We start from the raw sequence: 9,937 nt of genomic DNA on the forward strand, positions 1-9,937 counted from the left end.
CCATTTTCAATGGGAAATCGGGGTATAATGGTTTTGTTGAAATGTATGTAACAAGCAGAAGGAGGCGTGGCAGACCCCACAAAGTATATATATTCTTGATCAGGGCGACGAGCTGAGTCGATTTGGCCCTATCCGTCTGTGTGTCTGTCCGTATGTTTGAACGCGTCGATTTCAGAAAATATAAGAGTTAGAGACTTGAAATAAATAATTTTTTTAAATGACCGTGGATGTCGAGTTTGCTTTTAAAATTCGATAAATCATCCCGTTATGTTTTTATCGAATAAAAACATGCAAGTTCAAATCAGATGCCACTATAGGTAATTGTGAATGATTTTTCTTTTTTTTTTAAATTTCTCAAATATTCAATATAATATGTAGATCATATGCTGAAAGTTTCATTAAATTCCGTTAAGTCAAGAATTAATAAAAAATAATAAAAATATTTGGCCAATTAACAAACGCACGTGCAGCAGCTACAACAGTATCGTATACGTGTGCACACATACACTCAAACTTCTTCTAAAACATTTTTTGAATCACATCAGCTGTTAGTTTGGTTTAGTTTTGGTAGATGGCGCTGCAGGCGAATCCCGAGCGGTGCAACTGATGTTAGTTTTTATACTCATTCACGAAAGTGAATTAGTATATTGGTTTCGTGCAATGTCCGTCTTGCTGTCCGTCCGTCTGTCCGTATGAACACAATCTATTTCGGTGCTGTTGAAGCTATAGACCTGAAATTTGGAACACATACTTGTGTATATCTCCGATCTATAAATTGTTAAAATTTTCCCGATCCGCCCACTAGGGGCGTGGCAAATCGGAAAATGCATTTTCCGATATGCCAGAAATCATATTAATTGAAGAGCTGAAAGCTGAAATTTGGAATATAGATCCGCATCGACCACCCAAGATCATGTGCTATGGCGGATATATCTACGGGGGTTGATCCTTTTTGTCCTGTGTCCGACGACGTAGGGCGGCGTTTCAGGTGACTTGGGACCCTCTGGCAGCACGCGTTCTGCGGACTGGCATTACAGATGAGGTCGGCGATAATTGATAGCGAACAACGCGTGGTGGTAAGGCACGATCTCAATGTTGAGCCCAATCCTTTACTAGGATACAATTCCGCGTGTCCCTGCTGAGTCGCTATAAAGAAAGAGAGAGAGAGAGAGAACCAAACTAATAAAAATGCACATTTAGTATGGTTAAAATTTAAATTTCGGTGTATTTAAAAATATAAATGAAATAGAAAACTCATTTAATTAAATATATAAATATATAAATATTTTGAAACAATTAAAAAAAACTAACATCAGTAGCGGGCTCGGGATTCGAACCCCCTACTTCTCGAGCGCCATGCCGCTACTCTCTACGCCGAGTCACTTTTGGAAGCTGCGCTGGCAAAACTGAAATAGATTCACTGCTGCAGCGCCACCTAGCAGAACTAAACCAAACTAACAGCTGATGAGATTCCAAGAATGTATGTATGTGCACACGTATACGAAAACTGTTGTAGGTGCTGCACGTGCGTTTGTTGATTGGCCAAACATATTATTATTTTGTAACGTCGATTGACTTAACGGAATTTAATGAAACTTTCAGCAAATGATCTACATATTCTATTGAATATGTGACAAATTTAACAAAAAGGAAAAATCATTCACAATTAGCAATACTGTCATCTGACTTGAACTTGAATGTTTTTATTCGATAAAAACATATCGGGATGATTTATCGAGTTTTAAAGGCAAACTCGACATCCGCGCTGTAAATACGGTCATTTAAAACAAATTCTAGTGTAGTCTCTAGCTCTTATATCTTCTGAAATCGACGCGTTCAAACATACCGACAGACGGACAGACAGACAGACGGACAGGGCCAAATCGACTCAGCTCGTCGCCCTGATCAAGAATACATATACTTTGTGTGGTCTGCCACGCCTCCTTCTGCCTGTTACATACATTTCAACAAAACCATTATACCTTGATTTCCCATTTTCAATGGGTTCAGGGTAGAGGTGGGCACGGGCCGGGTTTTTATCGGGTACCCGTGGGCACCCACGGCACCCGTTTTACCCGAAAAAATCATATTTTGGAGACCGTCAAAAGCATGATGGTTGACATTTATGATATGAAAAATGATTCAATTGAGGACGCGAAAATTGAAAACTCTCCGACAAATTTGAATCCTTAAATTGTGGCAACAAATATTTTATGTATTCCGGTAAGCTGTGCAACAAGCGAGCGAGTATTCTCCTCTTCTGGAAAAATTTTGCTTTTGGGTACGGATAAAATTTTGAACTTTTGACCGGGTGCAAAAAAGTCGGCCCGTGCCCACCTCTAGTTCAGGGTATATAAATATATAATATATAATTATAAATCGTAATTACGAGTATATAAAATAAAATTATTTGAATTAATATACATATACACTTCGCGTCATCAGGTTAGCGCCCCCCCTTACACTCATTTTCTTTTACGTTTTTCTCTTCGCCTATTACACACAACTTCTTGGTTTTTTTTTATTTCATTATCATCATATGAGATGTCTCTCATACCAAAAAAGCGCGAGTGAAACCCCGTTATGTTTTATTTTCTATCCTTCTCTATTTTCGCAAAAAATGTGTGCATTTATTTTGCGTCATCAGATTAGCGCCCCCAAATGCAATTGTAATTATCTTGCTTATTTTGGCAATTACACTCACCAAATTTTTTGTGAAGCTCAAAGTATTCAATATATTTATAGTATGGGTAAAGAAACAGTTTTATCTTTGGTTCAAAATCAAAGATTGAGGCATACTTTGAATCTAGACTATGCAACCATAAAATTGCTGAAAAATCAGGAAAAAACAGAAAACTAAGTGGCAATTTTCTTACAAATATGGAAAAAACTATATAAGCGGCAATAATCAAGTGATTTCAGAAGGAAATAGAAGAGCATTAGTTCGAGAAGCTTCGAATTCCCACGAATCGACCACCAAGATTAGGGTTAAAATCAGTGTTAGGACGAGCTTATCAACGGTCTAAAGAGCAATTAAGAAAGTTAATTACTTAAAGAAACAGAATGTAAAAAAAAAAGACACCAGTCGATATGCTGAGAAAAGAAATACGCATTAATTTTGGCCGGGCGAATATGACGTGGTCTACCCAATGGCAGCATGTTGCCTTTTCTGATGAGAAAAATTGAATTTGGAAGGAACTGATGGATATAATTATTATATCCATGACCTACTCATAGAAGAACATTATTTGGAACGGTTTCCAAGCCGCAGCGGCGGGGGGGTGGTGTGGCATTTGTGCACTTGCTTGCACTTGCAAGCTTCAATTTTTGACATCGCGCATGAACGCATAGGACCATAATATCGTGTTTAAAACTGCTGTTCCGCATTTCTATAACCTGTCTGAAAACCGGCATTAGATTTTCCAGCAGGATAATGCCCCAATTCAGACCGCCCGATCCCTGAAGTCCTGGATTCAGGGCCAAAAAATTGATCTCATGGAGTGGCCACCATACTCACTCGACCTTAATAGCATTGGAAACGTCTGGGGATGGTTGGTCAGGAAAGTATATGAGTCCGGAAAGCATTATAGTACAAAGACAGAGTTAATCGAAGGTACTGAACACGCTTAATCAACCATATCCTTGAATAATATTGAATTTATAATTCCATTCCTAATCGAATTTTTAGAGTAATTTCAAACAAAAAACGGCACTACGCACTACTAATATTACTTAAAAATAATAATAGCTTAAAATACAGGTGTTATTTTTGGTAATTAACTTAAATAAATTGAATTTAGCGCAGGGGGCGCTAATCTGATGACCAAATTTTTGTTACCTGTTTTTTGTACATTTTACAAAAAAAATTATTAAAAAATAATCCTTATTGTTACAGTAGCCATTCTTTTTGTATTTTAAAGAGAAATAAATGGAGTATAATATAAAAAAAATTTCAAAGATGGAGCTCTGCTGGTTTAGATTTTATTTAGCTTTGAGGTTGAGTGTAAAGGGGGGCGCTAACCTGATGACGCGCAGTGTACATATTGAGATCGACACGTTCATACATACGAAGAGACGGACTGATGGACAGGGATATATCGACCATAGGCAGTACAAGTTTTTATTTTTTCGATAAATCATTTGATTTATTTTTTTGTCAAGAATAATCGATTAATTGATTTCGATTTTTCATCGTAATTTTAATACTATTAGACCTGAAGAATTCAGATTTACATTTGATGAATACACCAATTTTGTAATTTACAGTTATTGGATACCACACCTCCTTGATTTGTAAAAAACATATTTCACCTACTAGGGACTTCTGCTTCGGAATATACATATATACATTATGACCACGCTCTGAAAGTTTCATGAAAGTTTTTCCACTACAAGGGAAGTTATTCAACAAATAAATTGTCATAATATTGCCCACACTGTAGCCCAAGCGCAGTCGCTGCTCACTGCGCAGTAGGCGGAGCGCGTGCTTATAGGGGCGTGTGGATGTATGTATGTTGGAATGTGTGCATAATATAAGTGCAGAATGATTAGAATATCAGCTTGGAGGGTTCAGGGTATCTGCTAGTCAGTCTCGGCTAGAGCACTCTTGCTTAAATTCATAACTCTTATTTGCGATCCCTGAATTTATCTGTAGTGTTTTATAGTACGGAATTAATTATTATCGTTTTTAGATCATATGAACTCACGCGAAAGGACAGACTCTACAAAAATATTGAACGAATGCAACACTTACGTGGAATGAAGCATTTTGACATTGTGCCCCAATCTTTTATTCTTCCGCTTGAATCGAAAGATCTATTATTTGCCCATAATAAACAAAGAGGACCTTGGATTGTGAAACCGGCAGCTTCAAGCAGGGGACGTGGAATATTTATTGTGAATTCGGTAAATTACTAGCAAAACAAACAACAAACAAAAAATGATTTATAATATTTTGCTTGTAGCCAGACCAGATACCACAGGACGAACAAGTTTTAGTATCCAAATATATTGTGGATCCACTTTGTATTGATGGTCATAAGTGTGATTTACGCGTATATGTGTTGGTTACGTCATTCGATCCACTCATTATATATCTTTATGAAGAGGGTATAGTCAGATTGGCGACTGTGCGGTACGACAGGAACACTGACAACCTGTGGAATCCATGCATGCATCTTTGTAACTATAGCATCAATAAATATCATTCTGATTACATAAGATCATCGGATGCTCAGGAGGAAGATGTTGGTCACAAGTGGACCTTGTCAGCCCTTTTAAGACATCTTAAGCTCCAAGGATGCGATACTCACTTACTGATGCTAAATATTGAAGATCTAATCATTAAGGCTGTACTCGCCTGTGCTCAAACAATAATTTCCGCATGTAGAATGTTTGTACCTAATGCAAATAACTGTTTTGAACTTTATGGATTTGATATATTAATTGATAATACACTGAAACCTTGGTTATTGGAAGTTAACCTTTCGCCATCGATGGGCGTTGACAGTCCCTTGGATACTAAAGTAAAAGCCTGTCTTGTTACGGATTTACTGACCTGTGTTGGCATTCCGGCATTTAGTCCTGAAATGAGATCTCTTTATACCAATAAATCAGCCCGGCGACGTAGCTCAAGTTGTCAAAGGCAAGTAGATGCAACTGAAACCAGCACTACACTTCGATCAACAAAATCAAAAAAAAAGCCTTTTGGATTAATAAACTTAACGCAAGAAGAACAACGTATATTACGTAGCGCCCGATTGCAATATACAAGACGTGGAGGCTTCGTTCGCATATTCCCAACAGACGACACAATGCAACGATACGGACATTTCTTAGATTCTGCAAATGGCATTCCACTATCCACCCCAAATGTTCAAGGTCAAACGTTTCAAGCATTAGTAACGCAACATAATTACAACCAAATGCTGTATTCAAATTTATTCTGTCAGGGCTCACGATACATTCAAGACGATAATTCGCAAGAAAACCGTATTAAACAATACGAACGAGCTTTGGAAACGGACTCTGAAATACCTTTCTTAAAGAAACAAACTGTAGAGAAATGTGAAGAAGAAGGACGAAGACTTCGCAAGCAATTACTTAAGAAAATTGGCAGTGGTTCCACATTAACTCATTTTCAAGCACGTCAAACGTTTAGTTTATATTTAGAGTCCGTATTACGAAGACTAACTCAAGACCCAAAAGATAGTCATGAAAAAATTATTTTAAAATTTCTTAATAAGTATGGTGGGGGTGTTAAACCTCCAGTTTTATTTCGAAATACGCAAAATATTAGTAAAGCTCGTTCAGCAATGGTAGCAAAATTATTAGGTGATTTTTTGGAAAATTACAAAAGAGATACCGAAGCCTACGTAGATTCCTTTGACCATTTTGGAATGATACCAACCAGTGCCTACAGTTTATTTTTAGTACACGCTCAAGAATCAGATCTAGAGGCAGTCCTAACTCATCATACAAATATTACTGGAATAATGCCATTTTTATATAATCGATGTGGGCTGTCAGTGCCATCAACGCCGCCTATTCCGTCCGGATTATATGGGTTCCTAAGGGCTCTGCCTGCAATGGTATCAAATTCAGGAGTCTCGAGAGACGTTAGCAAGTATGATGGGTATTTCAAAAGCTACGATAAAAATTGTGAAAATGTACGTGATATTTCATTAAGATCAAGAAGCACAAAGGATATCAAATAGTAAATATATTTTGTTGCAATTTATTTGTTTTAAGCATATTTGTTAAACCATTTTTCAATAATCTCTTTTGGATTTAAAAATTATATGCATAAGGCTGGATTTAAATAAAATACAACGAAAAATATGCCTAAACAATGTATAACGTAAAATCAAAACTATAAAATAATATAAATTATATATAATAATATAAATGATTTAACCTGCGACATTTTCCTTTAGCTTAATAATAATATTCAATAGAGCTAGTTCATAAAAACTTATGAAATTTGCATATATAAGTTTTGTTAAGGACCAAAGTTAGAGTAAATTATTATTTATTATCAATATAAAATCATATATGAAATCGTATTATGCTAAAATGAAGTATTACCTACTGTATTTATTAACTAAATCTTCAAAATTTATTTCAAGGCCTAAAATAACAACAATGATCTGTTACCACATTTTTAAGATCTATTTTAAATGTAATATCTGATATTTGATAAGTCGAAATAGTCAAAATACTCTATAAAAGTGAGTCAATAAGAAACATAAGAATTTTGTAACCGGACATTATCAAATGCTTACATCTCCTAAGTGTTCACAGCTTGCAAGTTAATAAATTTTTAATTCTGACACTTTTTTTTAGCTGTATTTTGTGTTTCTTATGCGTGGCATATCGTCTGCAGATATACCGAATATATAATATACGGTATAACTAGTCGACCCAGCGAACTTCGTACCACCCAACAGTCTCTATATATATAAAACAAAGTCGGGTTTGTTCAAACACTTATAACTCTAGATCTGCTGGACCAATTTTCATGGTTTTTGATTTGTTGGATTTGTCTCTGCCCCGAATAGCAGAATATATCTTAAAATACTGAAAAAATTAGGAATACTTGAAAAATGCGGTATTTTCCCTAAAACTTCTTTAATTTCGGAGCTGTCAAATTTTTTAAAATCAAAATCAGTAAGTAATGTCGTGTTACCTTTTAGCTGAACTAATTTAGACTTTGATGATTGTAATACAATAATAATAAATAATACAAAACAATATTAATATAAATAGAAGTATAATAGTATTTTATTATGATGAATGATGATGAAAACATACAGAATAAGAATAAAAATAAAAAAGAAATAATTAAGTTTTCCAAACACGTCAGAAAAAAATTGGGATACACTCTGATTAACTTATTAATCGGAACGACATTCTTCGTTTGTTGGTCAGGTGCAAGAGCAAATAATACGGATGGTTTGCCGACACGTGAGCATGCCACGTACAATTGACCATGAGAAAAACACGCATTTTCTAGATTGAGGCCACAAATAGTCAAATTTGATCATCGTCATGGCGAAGGCAAGACGAATCGGGAATTGAATTTGTTTAAACTCAAAGGGCATATCTTTTGGGATCATCGGAATCTTTGGAACAAGAACTTCCTCATCTTTAAATTTTCCTTTGAGTATCGACGCGTGAATCACATTGCTCATCAGTTTTCTTATCACCAAACGCGTTCAATTTCACAGTTTTGGTTGGTTTGAATTTCTAACAGAGCTTGCAAATGAGAGTTGAGCGTTTTTTCGTTTATTCTCTTTCTCGCATCATACCCAAAAAAAAATTGTGTAGACACGTCTCTCTCTGAGCGTCACTCTCTGTTTTCTTTAGCATCTGTTTCGCTCAGACGCAATGCGATCACTCATTAGTGTGACGCTCTCACATGAGTGTCGCGTAAAACTAACACGATTTTCCCTCACACAAAGCCTCTCAGCAAAAAACACTTTGACTAACAAACTCAGCAGAAAATGTTTTTGCCTTCGTGTGCATGTACATACACGCATACATACATACAAAAAGAACGCAGCAATCGCGCGTGATTACCCATACAAACGCAACTTACCGTTACTTCTTTAACTCAAGCACACGATCAGTGTTTGACTTGAGGAAACGAAAACAGAAACAACTATCTCCCTCAGAGAGCGAAGCCAAACGCGACAAAAACAGTTTCTGTCTGAGTTTTTTTGACTGTGTCACTGAAAGACACTTTTTTGCAGACAACGAAAAAGTGTTAACAGTTATTTGCGAGCTATGATTTCTAAGCATGATAACTAGCGAGCCAACCTTCAGTTGTAAATTGTGCGGTGATAAATCTGGCACATCCAAGAAGCTCAAAAATTCAATTGGATAATTAATGGCTTCTTCTTCGTTTGTTACACAGTTGATAGATTTAAATGAATACAGAGTACCTACGATTTGATTTTGAATTATAAAAATGATCATCTACATCTTTATTTTTAGCCGCCAAAATTGCTCGCTCACTTAACCATTTAGTATTTTTGTAGCAATGATATCCGGAAATACTTTGTTGATAAGTTCATCTTTTAATGAGACGAAATTGCAAAAATTGGGAGGAAATGAAATTAAAAACTCTCGATTCGTCAACAACAACGCGGCCATTACCGATATTCAGCAATTGCTTCGAGAAGTCATCAGCAGATAGATCGTTCAGCAATGCAACTCTTGAAGTTTGATTACATATCGCCACAGATTTGATGCTTTGAGGCAAGCGTTCATTTCGCCAGTAGCAGTAGATCTTGGAATTACTGGTTGTGTTCGTCGGAATTCGCCAGATAATTGAGCCACCAAAACATCTCGAGTCATTCCGCAGATCTTTTAATGTTCGGTCTAGTGCTGCACGGAAAACGTTTGCCCTATCTATTATTTCTAGGGAATATTTTGTACTTAAATACAAAATATCTTATTAACTATAAATGTGCGGGGATGCAGTTATAGTCGAAGCCGTTGTAAACAACCGAAGTATGTTTTAGTGTGTTTTAGTGTGTGCTCATTGAACAGAGCGTCCAGCTCGCTGACGATGCGCGTTGCAAAAGGTGAATTGAGGTGATAATAGTTGCAACGTGCATCCACGCGATTGGAGAGTGCGCGTTCGGCGTCCTCGCCACCCATAAAGTAAATTTTTTAATAATTTATAAGGTTCGTTTGGCATTGGTAGCAATGAACCGACTTTGTGGTAGACTTGGCCTTTGATTTTGAATATGAAGTTAAATTGTTGACCATTGCAGCATTATTTTTAACTATTTCCGTTGTTCCAAACGATGTTATTTGAAAACATGAATTGAATTTTCGCATTGACTGCAAGAACAGCGAAGAATCTGGATCAATACCAATAAGGATGCCGTGCAGTGGTTCAATTTCTGGGAGTTTTACTTTTCCTGAT

The 9,937-nt window shown here is 36.3% G+C and overlaps 1 protein-coding gene across 1 annotated transcript in view; it reads left to right on the forward strand.

Annotated features, from left to right (window-relative positions):
• LOC6572023 (tubulin polyglutamylase TTLL5) overlaps positions 1–7,331 on the forward strand; it is a 39,595-nt gene extending 32,264 nt beyond the window's left edge. The window contains exons 4-5 of the mRNA XM_001998141.4: positions 4,692–4,905; positions 4,965–7,331. Of these exons, the coding sequence (XP_001998177.2) occupies positions 4,692–4,905; positions 4,965–6,716 (1,966 nt within the window). The 3' untranslated portion in view covers positions 6,717–7,331. The remainder of the gene's footprint in view (positions 1–4,691; positions 4,906–4,964) is intronic.
• Positions 7,332–9,937: the final 2,606 nt, after the last annotated feature.

This window comes from Drosophila mojavensis, unplaced genomic scaffold (genome assembly GCF_018153725.1).
Source record: "Drosophila mojavensis isolate 15081-1352.22 unplaced genomic scaffold, ASM1815372v1 contig_19, whole genome shotgun sequence".
Lineage (NCBI taxonomy): Eukaryota > Metazoa > Arthropoda > Insecta > Diptera > Drosophilidae > Drosophila > Drosophila mojavensis.